Below are 23570 nucleotides of genomic sequence, written 5' to 3'. Positions count from 1 at the left end.
GTGGTCAGACCACTGCCTACTGAGGCTTGACTTTCGGAGACCAAACCCCCACTGTAGGGAGGAGGAACTGACCAGTTGGTTCCGCCCCAGGTGACTTATGGACCCCTTGAGGTTCCAGATGGAGCTTGGGGTTATTCCTGATACCCTTGCCCACAGTCCGGTGGAGACTCTGGTTGCTGCCTGGAACTCGGCAGCGGCGGAGTCTCTTAACTGGATTGCGCCACTACGGCCACTCCGAGGCAGTGGATCCAGGAGGCCTCCTTGGTTCACCGAGGAACTCCGGGAGTGGAAGCGCCGGAAGAGACGCCTAGAGCACTTATGGAGATCCAATAAATCCGAATCAAACCGAGCACTTCTAACATCTTGCATCAAGGAATACATCAGGGCAATCAGGACGGCGAAAAGAACTTATATTGCCACCTCGTATTTCTCTCGGAGCAGTGGACTTGTGATCTTGGTCTGAGGGGTAGTGAGTTCATACCCCTTTCGTGGTCAGACCACTGCCTACTGAGGCTTGACTTTCGGAGACCAAACCCCCACTGTAGGGAGGAGGAACTGACCAGTTGGTTCCTCCCCAGGCGACTTATGGACCCCTTGAGGTTCCAGACGGAGCTTAGGGTTATTCCTGATACCCTTGCCCACAGTCCGGTGGAGACTCTGGTTGCTGCCTGGAACTCGGCAGCGACGGAGTCTCTTAACCGGATTGTGCCACTACGGCCGCTCCGAGGCAGTGGATCCAGGAGGCCTCCTTGGTTCACCAAGGAACTCCGGGAGTGGAAGCACCGGAAGAGACGCCTAGAGCACTTATGGAGATCCAATAAATCCGAATCGAACCGAACACTTCTAACATCTTGCATCAAGGAATACATCAGGGCAATCAGGACGGCGAAAAGAACTTATATTGCCACCTTGATTGCCTCCGCTGAGTCGCGCCCAGCTGCCCTGTTCAGGGTAAACCGTTCCCTCCTAAATAGGAGGGATATGGGGGATCCCCTGCAGGGTAGGGCTGAGGATTATGTCCAGTTCTTAGTGGACAAAGTTGCTCGGTTTGGGTCGGACTTGGACTCCGATTCCGCAGATCCAGCCGAGGCACAAGGGGATAATCTGGTAGACCATCGCTTGGTTGAGTTTCAGGATGTTGCCCCTGAGGACGTGGACAAGGCCATGAGAGCTGTGAGTGCCTCCACATGTGTGCTGGACCCGTGCCCCTCCTGGCTGGTTGCTAACAGCAAGGAGGTGACACGGGGCTGGATCCAGGCAGTTGTTACCGCCTCCCTTTGGGAGAGGGTCTTTCCCCCCACACTTAAAGCGGCGGTGGTGAGACCCCTCCTGAAGAAACCATCTTTGGATCCAGCCGTTCTTAACAATTATCATCCAGTCTCCAACCTCCCCTTTGTGGGGAAGGTTGTTGAGAAGGTGGTGGCCTTTCAGCTCCAACGGTCCTTGGAGGAAGCTAGTTATCTTGACCCATTCCAGTCCGGCTTCAGGCCTGGCTACAGCACAGAAACTGCTTTGGTCACATTGACCGATGACCTCTGGAGAGCCAGGGACTGAGGCTCCGCCTCCATCTTGGTTCTCCTTGACCTCTCAGCGGCTTTCGATACCATCGACCATGGTATCCTTCTGCGACGACTGCGGGAGGTGGGGGTGGGAGGCACTGTTTTGCGGTGGTTCTCCTCTTACCTCTCGGACAGGTCGCAGTCGGTGTTAGTTGGAGGGCAGAGATCGACCCCTAGACCCCTAACATATGGGGTGCCGCAGGGTTCGGTCTTGTCCCCCCTATTTGTCAACATCTACATGAAACCGCTGGGCGAGATCATTCAGCGGCACGGGATAAAATACCACCAGTATGCGGACGATACTCAGTTGTATCTGTCCGCCCCGTGCCAACTCAATGAAGCGGTGGACGTGATGAGCCAGGGCCTTGAAGCTGTTAGGGGCTGGATGAGGGCTAACAAACTCGTGCTCAACCCAGATAAGACCGAGTGGCTGTTGTGTTTCCCTCCCACTAATTTGGCAAGTATTCCATCTCTCAGGCTGGGGGGTCAAACACTACGCCCCTCAGACAGGGTCCACAACTTGGGAGTCCTCCTGGACCCACAGCTGACTTTTGAACACCATTTGTCAGCTGTGACCAGGGGGGCATTTGCCCTGGTTCACCTGGTGCACCAGTTGCGCCCCTACCTGAACCGGGAGGCTCTCACAACAGTCACTCGTGCCCTTGTGACCTCTAGGCTGGAGTATTGCAATGTGCTCTACATGGGACTGCCCTTGAAGAGTATTCAGCGACTTCAGCTAGTCCAGAACGCGGCCACGTGAGCGATTGTGGGTGCACCCCACATAACACCTATCCTCCGCGAGCTGCACTGGCTACCTGTCGATCTCTGGGTACGCTTCAAGGTGCTACTTATCACCCATAAAGCCCTTCATGGTAGTGGATCTGGGTACTTGAGAGACCGCCTACTGCCAATCACCTCCACTCGACCTATTAGATCCCATAGATTAGGCCTCCTCCGAGTCCCATCTGTCGGTCAATGTCGACTGGCTACCACGCGGAGGAGAGCCTTCTTGGTGGCAGCTCCGACCCTATGGAACGATCTCCCCGTGGAGATTCGTACCCTCACCACCCTCCAGACCTTCCGCACAGCCCTCAAAATCTGGCTATCCCATCAGGCCTGGGGCTAAAGACTGTAACCCACCCGAATGGTATGAATGTTGTGTTTTTTAATGACGTATTGTCCTATGTGTTAAATGTTTGTCCCCCCCCCTTTTTGAGTTGTAAGCCGCCCTGAGTCCCCCCAGGGAAAAGGGCGGCATATAAATAAACTGAAAGACTAAAGACTTCTCCTCCTCCGAGATCCTGAACGTCTTGCTCTCCTGGGCCACCGACTTGGGGGAGCCTGAGCGCAGCTTCTCCCCCCAACAAGACAAATCAGGAATAACACTAGAATAATAGCAAATATTTTAGAGTACTATGAGGCGCATCCAGAGAAACAAGTGGCACTTGTCTTTCTGGATGCACAGAAGGCATTTGACAATTTTAATTGGGAATTCATGATACAACAAATTAAGAACATCAAATTAGGGGACCAATTTGAAAGATTAATAGAAACGATGTACTCCACCAAAAGGGCAAATATATTATTAAATGGGGAAAGTACAGAGACCCTTAAAATAATGAAAGGAGTAAGGCAGGGTTGCCCACTGTCACCTCTGCTCTTTATCCTGATGCTTGAAAGTCTTTTAATAAGAATTAGACAAAATTCAGAGATAAGAGGAACTAAAATTAAAAAAAGAGGAGTATAAAATTCAGGCCCTTGCAGATGATTTGATATTCATTATAGAATTAAACTTGGAATGGTTTTGGACAGTGGTTATCCTCCTTTTTAAATGCAGCAGCAGTGGTGCCAGCTTGGAGGACTACGTGCCTGGCCTGCTGGCCCACCTGATGCAGTCTCCCCCTGCCTCTGCCTCCACCTCAGTCTCCTCCTGCCCTCCTGGGATGCCTCCTCTGCAGAGCCTAGCACTGCTCTCGCTGGGAGGAGGAGCCATCCGGGGTCCGGTGGGTGCCCGGTTGAAGAAGAAGAGCGGCTTCCAGATCACCAGTGTGATCCCAGTGCAGATATTGGCCAGCCTCAGCTCCAACAACAGCATCGCCGAAGACACAGAGAGCTACAACGACCTGGGCGAGTCGCACACGAAGGACTTCTCCTCCTCCGAGATCCTGAACGTCTTGCTCTCCCGGGCCACTGACTTGGGGGAGCCTCAGCGCAGCTCCTCCTCCCAACAAGACAAATCAGGAATAACACTAGAATAATGGCAAATATTTTAGAGTACTATGAAGCGCATCCAGAGAAACAAGTGGCACTTGTCTTTCTGGATGCACAGAAGGCATTTGACAATTTTAATTGGGAATTCATGATACAACAAATTAAGAACATCAAATTAGGGGACCAATTTGAAAGATTAATAGAAACGATGTACTCCACCAAAAGGGCAAATATATTATTAAATGGGGAAAGTACAGAGACCCTTAAACTTAAAATAATGAAAGGAGTAAGGCAGGGTTGCCCACTATCACCTCTGCTCTTTATCCTGATGCTTGAAAGTCTTTTAATAAGAATTAGACAAAATTCAGAGATAAGAGGAACTAAAATTAAAAAAAGAGGAATATAAAATTCAGGCCTTTGCAGATGATTTGATTTTCATTATAGAATTAAATTTGGAATGGTTTTGGACAGTGGTTATCCTCCTTTTTAAATGCAGCAGCAGTGGTGCCAGCTTGGAGGACTTCCTGCCTGGCCTGCTGGCCCACCTGATGCAGTCTCCCCCTGCCTCCGCCTCCGCCTCCGCCTCAGTCTCCTCCTGCCCTCCTGGGGTGCCTCCTCTGCAGAGCCTGGCACTGCTCTCGCTGGGAGGAGGAGGCATCCGGGGTCCGGTGGGTGCCCAGTTGAAGAAGAAGAGCGGCTTCCAGATCACCAGTGTGATCCCAGTGCAGATATTGGCCAGCCTCAGCTCCAACAACAGCATCGCCGAAGACACAGAGAGCTACGACGAACTGGGCGAGTCACACACCAAGGACTTCTCCTCCTCCGAGATCCTGAACGTCTAGCAGCGATAAAAATGAATGTACTATCCAGACTATAATACTTATTTCAAACAATCCCCATAAAATTAGGATTTTTTTTTTACTGAATTGAATAAGATGATATTAAAATTTATATGACAAGGGAAGAAAGCCAGAAAGCCAGGATAAAGTTGAAAGCTCTACAGGATGACAGAAGCGGAGGTGATATGGGACTCCCTGACTGGGAGCTTTATTACAAAGCAGCAGCACTAACATGGATCAGGGATTGGATCAATTTAAAAAAATAAAAGAATACTAACATTAGAGGGCCACGATTTGCAAATGGGATGGCATTTTTTCCTATGGGAAGAGGGTAAAAAGAAACAAAAATACTATCGCAGACATTATATTAGGGATGCACTGATACAGGTGCATCTGGAATAAAATTAGAGAAAAACATTACATGAAAATACTGACATGGCTTTCCACTATGGAAGCCATGACACACCCAATACACTAGATCTAACGAAAATGGTTAGATATAGTGAAATTTTAGACAGCCAAGGGAATTTGAAAACAAATCCAGAATTAAAGGAGCAAAATATAAATATAGATTGGTGGCCATATCTCCAACTACAACCGAGATACAAAAAAGATGTAAAAGAATATGGAATATACACAGAATTACAATAGATAAAATTTTAATTAGCCTGGAAAATAAATTCATAATGAAAATTTACAAATATTTATTAGAAGTAACATTAGAAGAAGAAAAAGTTAAAGGTTGCACGATGGCGTGGGCCAAAAACTTTGGTTACAACATAAATCTAGTGGATTGGGAAAGAATTTGGAACACAAATTATAAACTAACACTATCAGCAGCACTTAAAGAAAATATGTACAAAATGTTTTATTGTTGGCATTTACCACCAACAAGATTGGCTAAAATGTACTCAAACATGAAGCCGACCTGCTGGAAGTGTAAAAAAGTACAAGGGACTTTTTATCACGTATGGTGGACCTGCCCGGAAACACAAAAATATTGGACAAAAATTTGGAAATGGATGCAAGAAATTACAGGAGAACAGATAAAATATAAACCCAAAATCTTTCTGCTGGGAATAATCAAAGGAAAATATACAAAGAAAATTAAGTATATATTAACACATCTGCTAACTACAGCTAGAATAACATTTGCCCAATGATGGAAACAAAATAATACCCCCTCGGACGAATTAGTGATAAAAAAAACTTTGGATTGTGCAGAGATGGACAAATTAACACTGAAATTAAAAGATAAAGAAGAGTCGGAATATCATGAAATTTGGAACAATTGTTACAAATGGCTGCAAAAGAAGAATAAAATTAATTAAGCCAAGAAACAATATATATAAATATATATATAGAATTGTGTATAAAGGTGTGTAAATATAGAAGTGAAATATTATATACATGTACAGGTATGATGACATAACAATGTTGATATAATGACTGTAAGGTGTTGTAGGAGGGAAAAATAATAATAAAAAAATCTGCTAAAGACAATTTGAATAAAATTGTGTTGAAATTTGAATGATAAGGGAAAAAGTCAATAATTAAATTGAAACTACTTCAGGAGGCTTAAAAAAAGGAGGGTTTGGTTTGCCTGATTGGGAATTATATTACCAAGTGGCAACGATCACATGGGTCAAAGAATGGATAACCTTAAAAACAAGAGAGTATTAACATTAGAGGGTCACAATATACAAGCAGGATGGATGCATTCTTCTGGTATGAAAGACATAAGGTGCACCATTCTTCCAAAGACATTATATAAGACAGGCTCTACTGGAGATATGGAACAAAACAAAAAAAAACCTACATGGAAATACTAAACTGGTTCTCCACCCTAGAAGCGGTGGTATATCCCAATCTTATAAACTGGGGAATAATTGTAACATATAAAGATATATTAGATGATCAGGGGGATTAAAATCGAGACTGCAAGTAAAAGAACAAGGATTGGAATTAGAATAGTGATCATACTTACAAATTCAGTCAAGTTATACGAAAGATATGAGAACATGGGGCAGGAATAGGAATTTAATGGCATTAGATAAACTTCTATTGGGGACAGAGGAGAAAATGATCAAAGTAATGTATACATTTTTATTAGATTACAAAATGGAGGAAGAGTCTATTAAAGAAATGATGGTGGTATGGGCAAAGAACTTTGGTTACCGTATCGAATTAGAAAAATAGGAAAAGTTGTGGGATAAGAAAAGGAAACTAACTATGGCCACATTGTACAAAGAGAACCTATATAAAATGTTCTATGGGTGGCACCTACCTCCAGCCAAGCTAGCCAAAATGTATAAAAATGTACCACCTAAATGCTGGAAATGTGATCAAACACCAGGCACCTACTACCATATGTGGTATTCATGTAGCAAAGCAAATGAATATTGGCAAAGGATTTGGAGATGGTTGGAAAAAATGATCAGACAGAGATTGGAATTCAAACCAGAAATATTCCTATTAGGAATTATCAAAGAGGATTTAAGCAAAGGGTTAACATATTTAACACTGCATATCTTAACAGCTGCAAGAATAGTTTACGCCCAGCAATGGAAAGGTGGAAACATACCTAAAGAAAGAGAAATTACAAAGAAAATACTTGACTGTGCAGAATGTGATAGACTGATGCTTGAACTGAAGAATAAAGGACAGGCAGAATACTATGAGATTTGGATAGATTTTATCAGTGGTTGGATTTAAGGAAGGAAAGTCAGAATGAATAAGCACAAGGATGCATAGATTGAAATAAGAGTCAATATAGATAATATATTATGTAATTGTAACTGTAAGAACCGGAAGGCACCTGGGGTAGACAATATCCCTGCTGAAGCTTTGAAAGCGGGAGGAGAACTGATAGTAAAACAATTGAAATGTATATACTCTGCCATCTGGGACCAAAGAGTCGTGCCTCAAGACTTCAAAGACTCGATTATTGTACCAATCCACAAAAAGGGAGACCCAGCCGATTGCAAAAACTATAGAGGAATAAGTTTGCTATCAACATCCGGCAAGCTCTTAACCTCTATAATCCGATCCAGACTACTGAAAGTCAGAGAAACTAATTGCAGGGAAGAGCAAGCCGGTTTCAGACCAGGAAGAGGTTGCACAGACCAAATATTTACCCTGAGACAACTAGCCGAATCACGCCTGCATCACAAAAAGGACACTTTTTTAGTATTTGTGGACTTTTCATACGCCTTCGATAGCATAGATCATTCATCGTTGTGGTGCGCCCTTAAAGCTGAATCAATCCCCTATGCTACACTCAACGTGCTTAAAGCTTTTTATGAAGGTGGAATGAGCCGGACAAAATACTTGGGAAATGTGTCTCCACCATTCTCAATAACTACCGGCGTCAAACAAGGCTGTATTATTTCACCAATGCTCTTCAATATAACCATGGATTGGATCCTCAGACAAACTTTTAAAGACACACCAGGCGTTCAAATCGGGGCTCAGCTGTCTCTCACAGACTTGGTGTATGCTGATGACATTGTCTTCTTTGCTGAAACAGCCCAAACCGCCCAAAATACCCTGGATGCATTACAAGCAAATGCTAACAAGCTCGGCCTGGTGATAAATGGTACAAAAACCAAATTCATTTTCACGGGCACTCAACCAGCTCAACTGCACCTCGAAGGCAACCCTATCGAAAGAGTAGACACGTTTAAATATTTGGGGTCGATCATCGACAGCCAACGTGTAGTGGCTACAAATGACATCAAAAGCCGCATTGACAATGCTACAGCCGCATTCGCCTCTTTAAGGAAGTGCCTGTGGAGCCAAAATGACGTGACGATTGCGACCAAGATGAGGATATTTAATGCTTCCATCCGCACAATCTTACTGTACGGCTCGGAATCGTGGACTTTACTTAAAAGCGACCTGAACCTATTAGAACGATTCCAGCTAAGATGCCTGCGCAACATTCTGCACATAACTCTACGGGACCGATGGAAAAACGAAACGGTATTGCAGCTGTGTAAAAACCAAACTACAACCGAACTTTACCTAAGAAGACAACGACTTAGATGGTTTGGACACGTTTGCCGTATGGACAATAGCCGATTACCTTACCGATCGATTAACTTGCTGCGACCGGATGGATGGAAAATTGCACGAAATGCCCCAAAGAAAATGTGGATATCCCAAGTGGCTCACGATCTTCAACCACTCCATTTCTCGATAACCGATGCCCAACAAGCCGCCCTAAATCGGAAGCAATGGCGTGCTGTAATCCGTGACGTCCTGCCCCTGGCCTTCACAATGCAACGGTCACTGCCTTATGGTCGTTGACATTTACGAAGATTAAGTCCAAGTAAGTCCAGTGTAGAAGAGGTTAAGTATGTATATAATTAGTTAGTAGAAATGGGCATTGAATCACAAGAGATATGTGTTATACTCTGTATGGCAGAGCAATCGGAGTTTCACCATGTCCAAAGTTTTATTATTCTTTTTAACAATAAAAATTTTCATAAAAAAGAAAAGAAACAAGTGGGCTGACCTCCCCAAGAGCTAATCTGGGACTGACCAGGAAACTGAGAAACTGGCCGGAGCGCCTCCTTATTCACCACTTCAAAGAGGCCCTTGACCCAAAGCTCTGGAAATCTTGCAGCATTCAAGGGGTTCCAGAATACATAAAAAACTGGTACAACACCGCAATGGCCATGGATCTAGAGATCATCCCCCACAGGAAGCTGACTATTGAGAGGCCAGCGAGAAGCCCTTGGGCCACCGGACCCCAACTAAACTGCCCAACTGCTGCTGCTCACATCCTCTGAGACTGCCAAATGCTACCAGTATGGACAGCATGGCTACAGGGCATCAGAATGCCTGGCTCCAGCTCCTGTCCCTCAAGTTCGGACACCAGCCACACCCTTGGCCAGGAGGGTGACCCTGTGAAGGGAAGGGGAAAATTGCTGTAGAGGTTCCACTCCTTCCCAATGAAGTTGAGGGAAACCTACACAGTCCATTGGGCTCTCCTCTCTTGGAGGCATTTTCTTGAAGGGGGTAAGGCACCTTTTGAGGTTTGGACTGATCATAAAAACCTCAAGGCCCTAAAAACCCCTAGAAAATTATATCCTAAACAGACCTGCTGGGCACAATACTTCAGATGATTTAACTTCAAGCTGAAGTACATCCCAGCGGGAGAGAATCTGCTTGCTGATGCCTTGTCAAGAAAGCTGCAGTTTGACAGCAGCAAGGAAGAAGTCATCCATGCCATCATTCCCACCGTACAACAAGCCACACAGGTCACCACCAGAGGCCACACCAGATGGCTGTCCGACTCCGACCGGACATGCTGACAGCTGCACTAAGAACCATGCTTCCAGATGACCCCTGGCTCACAAATAATAATGACATTCTGACTATGAGGGATGGGCTAACAGGGAAGGAATCCAAGCCATATGTCCCTGCAAGCTTGAGACTGGAGGTGCTACAGTGCAACCACTACTCAAGGATGGCTGACCACTTCGGATTCCTGAAACCCCTACACCTGGCTGAAAGGCAATTCTAATGGCCAAAGATGAAAGCAGATGTGGAGGACTATGTGAAAAGCTGTGCCACTTGTACTGCTATGAAAATGAGACCAGGAAACCCCCCTGGACTCCTTCAACAAGTGGCAAGCCCCAGCAGACCTTGGGAAGAAATTGCAATGGATTTTATTGTCAAACCTCCAAACAGTGGGGGAAACACAGTGATTTGGACAGTAATCGGTTTATTTCCTAAGCAAGCCCACTTCATTGTTTACTCAGGACTGCCTTCTGCAAAGAAGCTGGCTTAGATGTTCATTAAATAGATGGCAGGTCATCTCATGGCCAATTCATGACCAGGTTTTGGAGAGAGTTCCTGAGACCCATCAAATCCACACAAGGACTTAGCTCGGCTTTCCATATGAGTATGATCATCGTGGCGTAATGGCACAGCAGAACATACAAACGCAATGGTGGAGTAATATATAAGATACTATATGGATTACCAACAAGAATACTGGCAAAACTGTTGCCATTTGCAGACGTAAGTTACAACAACACCGTGTATAGCAGCATTGGATTAACTCCTTTTCAGGTCACCAGCAACATGGAGTTTGTCCCCATGCCTGAACTGCCCAGAGAACCCCCTTCCTCTATGACTTTGACCGAGTGGATGGAGTTGTTAAGGAAGGGGTGTGAGAATACGGAAAAAAGTGCTGTCAAAAGCCCCCGATGAGTATAAAAGGCAAGCAGACAAACACTGGTCTCTTCAAACCCCCACCCGTGTGGGAGATCAAGTTTTTCTATCAACCAAATACATACAGTTGAAGCTGTCTAGCAAAAAGCTGGGTCCTAAATTTTTAGATCCCTTACCAATAATGAAAGTAATTAACCCAGTGACAGTTCATCTTAGCCTCCCCTGAATTCTAGGGTAAGTGCATCCTGTTTTTCATTGTAGTCTGCTGAAGCCAGCTCTATGGTCTAGATTAAGACTGCAGACTCAGCCACCTCCCAGACCTATAGTGATGCAAGGAGAAACCCATTATAAACTAAAAAAAGATTGTACACTCTAGATCGGTTGATTGCAATATTTAGTTCATTGGAAAGGGTACCCTTTGTCTGAATCTACCTGGATGAAGTGTTGGGATGTAAAGACAGATAGATTAGTAAAACCATTCCATGATAAATACCCTGATAAGCCTCCCTCTGAGTGGAAGGGGGTGGGTGGGTTGGTTAGGATTTTGCTGTTAACTCCCTGTGTTAATCTCATTATACAACACAATCTTCTGATGAGTTGGGGGGGGGGGGTCAGGCCTAGAAGCCATCTTTTGCATTGGACTGTCCAACCTGCCACATTTAATGCTTTGGGAAAATGGGAACGGGGATTATATGAAGTATGTGAGACGTATAGTCAAAATAACATTCTTTTCTTAGAGAGTCAAGGACATATTGCTCTGCACCAGGAAATTCTTAAATATGTTCATGGCTATATATTCCAAACAGGAGGCCAAAGTATTAGTGAATGGAGTGGTGACACAAAATTTTAACATCCGGAAAGGTACTACACAAGGGTATCCATATCCCAAATGCCATTTATATTGTCTTTGGAAGTAGTAACAAGAACAATAAGAAAAGATATACAGATTAGGAGGAGGAGTCAATGTTGTGATGATACGGACGTGTGGTCTTGATGCTCCGAGAACACAGCCGATACTTTTGCCGCTAGGTGGTCCAATTGGACCTAAAGCGTCCCGAAGAGACAGTGAACAGGAAGAATACATCTTGCTGACCTCAGGGATAATGCAAAGTCCCTGATCGATGCAAGAGAAGTTTTTCAAGCCAGTGACAAAAAATCCAGCCAAGGCTACAGAAGAATCAAGCGGTGGAATTAAATTTGGAATGGTTTTGGACAGTGGTTATCCTCCTTTTTAAATGCAGCAGCAGTGGTGCCAGCTTGGAGGACTTCCTGCCTGGCCTGCTGGCCCACCTGATGCAGTCTCCCCCTGCCTCCGCCTCCGCCTCAGTCTCCTCCTGCCCTCCTGGGGTGCCTCCTCTGCAGAGCCTGGCACTGCTCTCGCTGGGAGGAGGAGGCATCCGGGGTCCGGTGGGTGCCCAGTTGAAGAAGAAGAGCGGCTTCCAGATCACCAGTGTGATCCCAGTGCAGATATTGGCCAGCCTCAGCTCCAACAACAGCATCGCCGAAGACACAGAGAGCTACGACGAACTGGGCGAGTCGCACACCAAGGACTTCTCCTCCTCCGAGATCCTGAACGTCTAGCAGCGATAAAAATGAATGTACTATCCAGACTATTATACTTATTTCAAACAATCCCCATAAAATTAGGATTTTTTTTTTACTGAATTGAATAAGATGATATTAAAATTTATATGGCAAGGGAAGAAAGCCGGGATAAAGTTGAAAGCTCTACAGGATGACAGAAGCGGAGGTGATATGGGACTCCCTGACTGGGAGCTTTATTACAAAGCAGCAGCACTAACATGGATCAGGGATTGGATCAATTTAAAAAAATAAAAGAATACTAACATTAGAGGGCCACGATTTGCAAATGGGATGGCATTTTTTCCTATGGGAAGAGGGTAAAAAGAAACAAAAATACTATAGCAGACATTATATTAGAGATGCACTGATACAGGTGCATCTGGAATAAAATTAGAGAAAAACATTACATGAAAATACTGACATGGCTTTCCACTATGGAAGCCATGACACACCCAATACACTAGATCTATCGAAAATGGTTAGATATAGTGAAATTTTAGACAGCCAAGGGAATTTGAAAACAAATCCAGAATTAAAGGAGCAAAATATAAATATAGATTGGTGGCCATATCTCCAACTACAACCGAGATACAAAAAAGATGTAAAAGAATATGGAATATACACAGAATTACAATAGATAAAATTTTAATTAGCCTGGAAAATAAATTCATAATGAAAATTTACAAATATTTATTAGAAGTAACATTAGAAGAAGAAAAAGTTAAAGGTTGCACGATGGCGTGGGCCAAAAACTTTGGTTACAACATAAATCTAGTGGATTGGGAAAGAATTTGGAACACAAATTATAAACTAACACTATCAGCAGCACTTAAAGAAAATATGTACAAAATGTTTTATTGTTGGCATTTACCACCAACAAGATTGGCTAAAATGTACTCAAACATGAAGCCGACCTGCTGGAAGTGTAAAAAAGTACAAGGGACTTTTTATCACGTATGGTGGACCTGCCCGGAAACACAAAAATATTGGACAAAAAGTCAAGGACATCTTGCTCTGTACCAGGAAGGGCATGACTAGGAGGTATCTCTAGTGGGATGGTGCCTGATTGGGCCATGTGATGGACATGTGGGTGCTGGGAAGGGACTTGGACTTTCATTCGGGTGGGGAAAACCTGGAAACTTTGAGATTCAGGTTTTCCCAGAGGTGCCAATATGACATCTCTAACAAAATGGGACTTTGAGGAATCTCAAGCCTCAGAGTCTTCTTTTGTTGGGGGTGTTACTTGGAACCCAGCTAGACAGACAGACAGACAGACAGACAGACAGACAGACAGACAGACAGAGAGTCAGTCAGAAAGACAGTCAGTCAGTCTCCCTCCCTCTCTCTCTCCCTCCCTCCCTCCCCCTCCCTGTCTCTCTCTCCAAGGAAACCTTCCTCTTCACCTCTATGCTAGTACTTTACTTAAATTTTTATTTGCATTTGTACATATCTATTTTATTAGTGTTGTACATCAGTGATTGCATGACCTCTATAAATACCATATCCTAAATTAAATAAACAAAACAGGAATCAAATATTGGGCCCACCTCTTATCTTGGAGTCCTGCACTGACATTATTCAGAATTGAATAATTAGTATATTTAAGACTTTTCTTGCTAAATGGTATTCTCTATGATGATGTTTTGAAATCTACCCCCCTTTTTTTCATAGATTCAGGAGGAGACTTTGAAAAATGCTGGACTGCTCTTACAGATTGATAATGCCAGACTTGCTTCTGATGATTTCAGGGTGAAGTAAGTTTAATTAACCAGTTGTCCTTTACTTTTTCATCACACACATAATCATTTTGTTTCACAGTAGGTTTCCTGATTTTAAAAAACAAAAATGTTAGCCATGTACCTGTGTTTTTATTTGTTGGCATCCTGATATTATGCAAATATTTAATGATTTTTTAAATCAACAATTTAGGTAACAGGTACAAGGTAAAAAACATGATTAATCCCCCCCCACCCCCGCTCTGTGTGAGCAGCTATTATAGCCGATAGCAAGCAAAAACCTGGGTTGCTGGCTATATAGGCTGCAAAAAGGAATTTGTGAAATGATAACTAGATAGGATTTTTTTTCCTTATTCAATTACCATTTATCATTGATGGTGACATACTTTTCTACCAACTCACAGACTAGAGGTCAGCACATTAATGTGATAGATTAGCTGTGCCCTTAAAGAAACATTTAATATTGAAAAGCTATCACCAACAGGAAAGAATTAAAATTAGGATGACTCACTCAAACAACTGATTACAATTCTATGCGGAGATGCTCGTATTTTAATTTGATCTACATTTGAAAACAAATCAGCCAGTTTCACACCTCTTTTATATGTTGGTCACAATGTAGTTATCCTTGGGCTTCAGCACTGTACATACTTTTCAGAAAAAAGCAAGGTAAGAGAAGATGTACAAAAGTGTGTATTGAGAGATCATAAAGCATTAATTAAATAAAGCCAAACAGTAGTGGCCAAAATTGTGGAAACCTTTTGGGAAAAGTGTATTTTCTAAAACTAACTAATAACACCACCTTTTTTCTGGAGTACTACCATAAAATTATATATCAATGGAAAGATAATTTAATCAAGAACGTAATGCAATAACGTTTATGAAGGATTTGCTATTAGAATAGCAGTTATAAAGAAGAAAAGTGAAACAAGAGATACAAAATTTATCACCATAGAAAAAATGAGATATACAAAAATTATCACCATGTCAATTAATACTTAGTTGGGTAATCTTTAAAAGCATGAATTATGGCCTTACAATGTCTTCCTATGGAGTGAACCAAGCTTTTTAATTCTGCAGCTGTTACAATGTGAAACCAAGATTGAATGATTGTTTCTATTTACTGGGTTTTATTGCTGGGTCGCTTCTGACTAACAAGTTTCTCTAGTCGGCTCCATAAATTTTCAATTCCAGCAGTGGAATATGATTGTCTTGAAATTTTTTTAAAAAGTGGTGTTATTAGCCATCAAACCTCAAAAATATACTTTTCCCAAAAGGTTTCCACAATTTTGGCCACTATTGTAGGTACAGAGTGTGCATAAGCACATAGGTGATCCTGTGCCATGTTTGGGACTTCATATCCATTTAATTCTAGCCTGTTCATAAATGATGGACTGGAGTCCCCCACGGCGGCTTGCATGATCTATATACTAAGCTCTCTTGTCTGTAACTGGGTGAAACGGTGCATCACAGGGCAAAACCTTTTCAACCAAGTTAACTCAAAAGGACTAATATACAAAATGCATACAGAAGCATTTGATGTTCTCAGTTATGTAGCAATCAAGAATCATAGCTAAAAATGTGCTGAGGGGACTTTTGCCTTTGTAGGCTGGAATCTGAAGTAGGCATGCGCCTGTCTGTGGAGGGAGACCTTGGGGGTTTGCGTAAGACCCTAGAAGAATTGAATGCAAGTCGAGCTAGTTTGCAGGTTCAAGCTGAAAATCTCCAAGAAGAGTTGGCCTGTCTCAAAAGAAACCACAAGGAGGTAAATATGGATATAGCTGTGTGAAATTTGTCCATGATATTATGCAAGTTACGTTACACTTCCTGGATCAATGTTGCCACACAATGTTTCAATAGAAGTTCTTTTAATTACATGGCTGCTGGAATACAAATGTTTATCATGCTGTTTCTTTTGTTAGGCTATCTGAGTTTGGAATCTAAATAATAAGGAACACAGATTAAAATAATCTCTTTTCTTCCCCTACTGGGCCTACAAAAAGTTCAATTTGAAGGAAAAAAGATGCTTCAGAATACATGTATGAATTGGCAATTCTTTAAAACAAATACAACATTTTCCATGATGGGACTGTTATTGCTGTTAAAGCAACCACATCATTCTAGGAAAAGAAGCAGTTGCTTTAAGGAGTTGTTGAAAGGTGTGGCTTGATGCTTCTGTGTGCTCCAGGCATCTACTATCTTTTGCACAGCCCTACTTTCTAAATAATAAGGAATGGCACTTTTAAGATCCTTCAATAAGGTTTGTTGAAGGGCCTTATGAAAATAGCTTGAACATTCTATTTACTTGCTGCCTACTGAAAAAATTCCCCTTTATATTATTTAGGCAGGGCCAAATTGATACAATAAGACTAACATGCTCAACCGCCGAAAAATAGAGCCTTTTTTTCAGAGGTAGAACTGGAAGAATGGATGGGAGGGAAAATGGAATTAAAAAGCAATGAAAGTAAACTATGCTGACATGACTTGAATTTTAATCTTTGAACCCAAGAGAGTCATAACGGTGATCCACATATTGTAATACAAGGGCCACAGACTGTATCTTGAGAATAGGAATGTGTGATATTGTCCTTTCCTGATCCACCATTGGAGACACCTCTGCTGACTCTTTTCTGCTGTGGGATATGTTACTGTCTGCCTCACTTGTCCTTCATTTCAATGTAGACAAACATTTCTATCTAATTAGTTATTTTGGCCTATGGTTAAAACATTGCCTTCCCTACTTTCATTGATTGTTGGCTTCCTCTACCATTTTTAAAAATCAGCGTGACTGTGAAAAGCTGGACTTTTAAAACAATTTCACTGATAGAATTGTGAAACTCTTCATGTGTATTTTTTCTCCTTTTTAACTAGCTGAAATTGATGAGACTATCACTTTCCTTTTATAGTCCAAGTGATGGGACAAATAATGGGATGTTTTATTGATCTGGGTGGGTGGGTAAAGAAGCAGAGGAATCCAGCAATTAGGGGCCATGGTATATGTGAGGACATCGGACCATGATGGCCAAATTAGAAGAAAGTGATGAAATCTGGAAAGGGACTTTTAAAGCCAGTGTCAGATCTGCCATCTTCAGCTTCTTTGCTTCACTGGCATCCTGCCATAAACTACAGGATGGTGGGGGGCGGGGAAGGGGGGATGGACATACAAATTTGTCACAAATGGAGGGAGAAGCTGATAAGAACCAGAGGTTCAAGCTGGAATAAGGCAACCCTGACCGCTCTTTAAAAGGCCAGATCCTGAAGATGAAACTTAAATACTTTGGCCACCTAATGAGAAGGAAGGACTCACTGTCACTTGCCTAATGCTAGGAAAGACTGAGGGCAAAAGAAGAAGAGGATGACAGAAGTGGCTGGATGGAGTCACCAAAGCTTAAATGGATTCTCCAGAGGATGATAGAGGACAGGAAGGCCTGGAGGAACATTGTCCATAAGATCATGATGGGTCGGACATGACTTCGCAACATCCAGTCTTTGAAAACTTTCAGTGATGAAGCTGGAGGTGACTTCAAGAGTCAGGCTGTTGCACTGCTTAATTTCCAAGTGCAACGGTCCCCACCCCCAGGGCCTACCTATGACAATTTAATTTAATTTCATGTAATTAATATTTTGTTGCGACATTGCTGGTTGCTGTCCATTGCTCTTCCCCAAATGATATTTGGCTGATTTCCTACACATGTGAACTAATAAATTCTGAGCTCTTTTTTTCACTCCATAGGAGATGGCTCCTCTCCAGGGGCATCTGGGGGCCACTGTCAATGTGAAAGTTGACTCCATGCCTGGCATTGATTTACAAAAAACTCTGAATGAGATCCGTGACCAGTATGAGGGCGTCATGGAGAAGAACCGCGAGGAAGCGGAAGCTTTGCACCAATCCCAGGTGAGGAAAGATTTGGCAAAGCAAAATACTAAAATGTCTCTTTGCAGAAGAGAGAGGATGCAAACATTATATGAGCTCATATATGTCTGTAGGAGCTAGGAAGAGCACAATGTAAAAATAGAACAAATTTGTTTTGGCTGAATTCTCAGGTCATAGTAACAAGCTGTTCTCAAGTATTCCCCTTCTTTGATATAGTTAAAGGCTTTTTATTTATGCCATTTGTAGGCCTTCACCCTAAACACTTTCATTTCCCCCTTTGTGTGTGTTGCTACATTTACATCACCACCACTATGAAATGTGTCCTCAGAAGGAGAGGATATGGTTGATAGAAATAAGGGAAGATACAAGTTTCTGTTTTTAAGCATATGTGTTTGTGCCTAAAAGGCATACACAATTTCCTCTGATGCTAGATGTGAGGAGGTAGCAATGAGATTTTGGTTGATACTGCTATGTGCCATGTAATGGTCTAGCCAGTATAAAAAAAAACCACCTGAAGTCTAAAAAGTTTATTGCTGTTCACTTACAGATAAGTGTACAGATAGAATCTTGTCAGACTAAACCAATTATCTGCATAACTGTAGATATATTCTGTGAATTGCTAAGGAGAGACCATGGTTGCCCTCTTCTTGCTAGCAAGTTGTGCTGTCTTTGCTATCTAGGAAAGAGCCCATCCTTTCTGGGACTCCAGAATACACTCCACCTCACACTCTATTCAGCCTGTTGCCTTCTGCTATGCCCAAACACTGTGTTTAGGTATATGGAATGGAAGGGGAAGCTTCGCTGTCTTGCTTCAGGCAGCATTAGGTCATGATAATGGCCCTGACACCATGGAGAGCCCATACACACTTGTGTGTAATTCTTCTAGTTACTCTTTCACTCAGATTCAAGTATCTATTTCACCCATACAGGTTGAGGATAAGAATTGAAGTGATGATGAAAATAATGAAGATGAAGAACATATCAAATACAAATACCAATTCAGGTGTATTTCATTGTTACGTTTGGGCAGAGGTACCAACAGATCCAAGCCATATATCTGTTTGTCTTTTAAGACAACAAATATTTTACATGCAGCTTCCAGGAAGAGCTGTCTTTGCAACATCTCCAGTTCTACTTTGCAAACCCAGAAATTCAAAAATATTTCCATTCAAACAACAAAAACCTCATGTTTCTAGTTCTAGTTTCTGTTAAGATTAGGCTTCAAACATTTTTGGGCTGTAATAAAGACTTACGAAATTTCAGAAACCAGTTTGGGGGAAATTGGCAATAAATGACAGCAAGATTAAGTGTCTTGCAATCAATGCTCTTCATTTACTCCTTGTGCTGCTTCACAGCCAACAGAAGCCAAACAAATGATACCATAAACAAGCACAGCATTCATCAGCATTAGGCTAGATTATTTAAACCATAAAAATGTTGGACAGATTGCCTCAAAAAAAATGAATGACCTTAGTAGAGAATTTGATCTGACACATTGTAATTATGGACACATGCATTTCCACATCTTTTTCAGATGCTAGTCTAGTTTGAATAGAAAGAGAGCTTATAATTCAAGATAATTGAATGAATAAATGTCACTAGCCAAGGTCTGCACATGATATTGGATTCTGTTTTATTGAAAGTCAACAGAGGTCTCTGATCAAATATAACCTATATGAATCCTGATTAAAAGTTTTTTAATTGTTAGAGTGAAACCGCTGAACAAGTGAGCAATGTGAGCATATCCACACCTGTTCATACACAAATGATAATAGCAATTTCCATAAGATTCCCATTCTCCCTATGGGAGATAATGTGGTCTGGATATCTAATGGGTAACTTCTCTTTTTCACAGTGCGATGCACTCAATCGGGAGGTTTCTGTCAGCACTGAAGCTCTACAGAGTGCTCAGATGAAGATGGTGGAGCTGAAGCGGCTGACCCAGGCTTTGGAGATTGAGCTGCAATCTCTTTGGAGCATGGTCAGTTCCAGTCATTTTCAAATTTGTGGATTAGATGCTAAAAGCCTCAAATGCAGAAGGAGTTTTACTGACCTAAAGATTAGTATGAATTTAGTAGCCTCATGGGCCAAAGAAGGAATGCCTCAATATTGGGGACTGATTAACATATTTGGACGTTTTACAGCAGGTTATGAACATTTTCATAAACTTTACCGCTTAGAAGGCATAAGGTGCTGTCTGTCTGTCAAGCATGACACTGGCAGGCTTCCCCTTTTTGTATTTTAAGATGCCTTGAAAGGTTCCTTTAAATAAAGATTATGTGCAAGATACTTTCCTTGTAATAGGCAAGCTTCCAAATTATTTTATTAAAAACAAACTAAGACAGTTTACTCTGGACACCATCGGCCAGTATCCTCATTGAAACATTTTGTGTAGGCTCCTATAATATCTCCTTGAAGGCAAGTCATGTTTGCAAGCTGGACTCAAGTTTCTATTCTCTCCATCTACCCTCTGCTTTTCCTGTGTCCTGCAGAGCATCTTTAGATTTAACATCTTCAGAAAAATGAAAACAGAAACCTTTCTTTTGTTCCTAGAAAGGAGCTCTTGAGGGGACCCTGGCTGAGGTGCAATCCCATTATGGGTTGGAGTTGTCACAGTTACGTAACCTTGTGGCTGCCCGGGAGGCAGAGCTGCTGCAACTGAAGTCGGATGCCCAGAACCAAGATGAGGATTACAAGCGACTGATGGATATTAAAAACAGACTGAAACAGGAGATAGCAACCTACCACTGTCTTCTTGAAGGGTAAGGAGTGGGGAGGATGAGTGCCATCTGTTCAGCTTGTTGATCCATTTATTTCTATTCCCACAGTTTAGGGGGAGGGGAGTGCTGATATTTATATAACTCAAACAGCGACATTTGCACTCAACTGGAAAATATCAGGAGATTTGGAAAGGACTGAATGAATACCAAGAATTGATTTTTAAACAAATGATGTCTAAGAGGGATCTTTTTCTCCTCCATTCACTGACAGCCATGGATTGCTGGTTGACAGCTGAATGAGTAAGGAAACTTGGTGGTGAGTGAGAGGGATGAAGTAGAATTTCCTGGAGGAAAACTAGTTGTCTGAATGTGGCATGGAACAGAAAAATATCTTTGCTCAACTTTGATCAGTAGTTGACTTTACATGGTATTAAAGTCTTTACTGTATGTGTTGTATAAATTTATTATTTGAACCCACATGGAATGCAACTTAGAAAGAGAAAGCTGGAAATGATGGAACATATTTTTGTTCAAGTTATTTGAATAGTATATTTAATTGTTGCATTATTTTTCTATTTTCTAAACCAGATTCCTAAGTACAGTGGGACCTCCAGTCATGACCGTAATCTGTTCAGTCAGCATCCGATTTGGTCGTGACTGGAAGCAAGAGTGATTGCACTTGCGCAATCACACACACAAAAAAGGTGCAGAAGGGGAAATCGCTGCGGCTGTGTTTGATCGTTACCCGAGGATGTGTTTGTGACCAGAGTAAAACATTTAGTGGATTTTTTTCATTGGCACCTGATTTGGCCATAATCAGAAGCATTCGTTACCCGAGGTCCCACTGTAGTTGACTACTTGTCAAATGTTTTAATACATAATTAAATGACAAATACATAAATAAGGCTTCCGAAGTAATTATAGGCTGGATTAAGTCCCCTGTGAAGAAGAGCTGGAAGTTTGAGAGACTTTAGATTTTTTTTTTAAAGACCAAGCAATGGAGAGGCAACAGAGCTGGATAATAGTTATGAGTAACTTCAAAGGGGAATTAGATAAATTCCTGGAAAACAAACCATTGATGGCTACTAGTCATGATAATTACATATTGTTTCAAGTATAGTCTTCAACGTATGAGTGACTAGAGAAATTAAACTGGAAAGTATGATACTCATGTTTTCTCTGAGCTTCTCCACGAAATCTGGTTGGCTACTGTAAGATTAGAATGCCAGACAATGTGGTTCAATTGCTGAACTAGGATTGGGAAAACCCAGCTTCAAGATCACCTCTCATCCATGGAAACCCAGTGGATAGTTTTGAACCATCACATTGTACAGTCCAGCTGCCACTGAGAGAATCATTTTTATGGGAAAAGCTTGGAGATAAAATGTTATCCGCAATGAAAGCCTTGAGCTCCTTGAAAAAGGCAGGATATCAATCTAATAAATAAATAAAAGTAAAATATAATGCAAGAAAATATGGACCTTGCACATATAGAAACTGTTCTAAAATAACTTTTTACTCTTTTATTCTTTGCACCTTTCATATGGCCTCAAATACTTTCTTCCAATCTTGCTCACAATTTACAGATCCTTCATGTTTTTCATATGCGTAGCTCCTAAACCTCCACCTATAAAGAATTATATTGCACCTACATACCTCTTTAATATAATAATCAATTACTTCCCTAGCTGAAAGACTATTATAGGCCTTTATAACTTTTCCTGTTAAACATCTAGCCACCTGGTCACTCAGTCAATCTCAGTTTCAATGTCATTTGTAGGAGGTAGCAACTTTTATATATAACAAAATATAGTAAAATAGGCTTCTATGTCTTCTTCCTCTCTTAAATTAGGGATTTTTATATCTTTGTGACCACTTTCCCTCTCAGCATGTTCTGAAAATTCTAGATATGAACATGCCCTTCTAGTGACTGGATTCCTTTAAGTTTATCAGTTCTCTAAATTATTTTCTTGCCTCTCACTCTTCCCATTTTTGTCAACTTTTCCTCTTTCTCACTCCAAAGCTGCTCTTCTTTCTCTTTTTTAATTAACAAACTTTTCCTCTTTCTGTTGTTTCAAATATCTGAGCCTAACCCCTTTTCTGGCTGGCCTAATTTCTTCTTTGCTTAATTTCATGAAGTAGATACATTTCCCTACCAAAGCAGTAGCCTCTTCTGTGCCTAGGGGAGAACTTTTGTTGGTCTATTCCCCCCCACCCCAATCTTAGTTTGGTGTAGTAGACTCTAGTGAGGAGTCTGGTTTCTGAAGTCAGGATGTTAGTTATTATCTGCAAAGTCTGAGGTCTGCAAGGACAAAACTCTCTTCCTTTTGTAGTTAAGGTTTATTTTCTTTTGGTACAGAGTACTTAATTAACTCCTTGAGTTTGAGCCAATTCCACCGGTGAGGATACCCTCTTATGTTGGATATCTCATCTTGTTTTGGACATCCAACTTTTATCATCCCTATGACAAATTCTTTTAATCTATACCTAATTTGGTTGGCTCAAACACCAAAAGAATAGGCAACCCTAGACAACCCATACAAACTCTCGCATTCATTACTCGCTATCTTTCCCACCGCTACTCTTCCTTCTGCTATTGCAGTTCCTGCTATTACTCTTTGTACATGCTGCTAGATAAGAACATTCCTTTCTGACTGCTTTAGGTTGCTTTATTTCCACGCACACAAATGCTCCTCCTTCTCTCCCCGCCCCCATGTATCTTCAGCTGTTTCACAGCACAGCTTTTATAGATAATTTTCTGTGCTGCTGGTGGTGGTGAGAGGGCTTAATGGGAAGAGATGAAAGCAGCACAGGTGCCATTCATTTTTCTAAGCAGCCTGCTCTCTCACAGGTCTGCTTGA

The 23570-nt window shown here is 41.9% G+C and overlaps 1 protein-coding gene across 1 annotated transcript in view; it reads left to right on the top strand.

The window, feature by feature from the left end:
- The window catches only part of LOC116520443 (keratin, type I cytoskeletal 17-like), a 39031-nt gene that overhangs the window by 9886 nt on the left and 5575 nt on the right, over positions 1-23570 (top strand). The window contains exons 3-7 of the mRNA XM_032234652.1: positions 14051-14133; positions 15724-15880; positions 17849-18010; positions 19845-19970; positions 20543-20751. Of these exons, the coding sequence (XP_032090543.1) occupies positions 14051-14133; positions 15724-15880; positions 17849-18010; positions 19845-19970; positions 20543-20751 (737 nt within the window). The remainder of the gene's footprint in view (positions 1-14050; positions 14134-15723; positions 15881-17848; positions 18011-19844; positions 19971-20542; positions 20752-23570) is intronic.

This window comes from Thamnophis elegans, chromosome Z (genome assembly GCF_009769535.1).
Source record: "Thamnophis elegans isolate rThaEle1 chromosome Z, rThaEle1.pri, whole genome shotgun sequence".
NCBI classification, from domain to species: domain Eukaryota; kingdom Metazoa; phylum Chordata; class Lepidosauria; order Squamata; family Colubridae; genus Thamnophis; species Thamnophis elegans.
The sequence above is the reverse complement of the archived record's forward strand: the minus strand, read 5'-3'. Positions and strand labels throughout refer to the sequence as shown.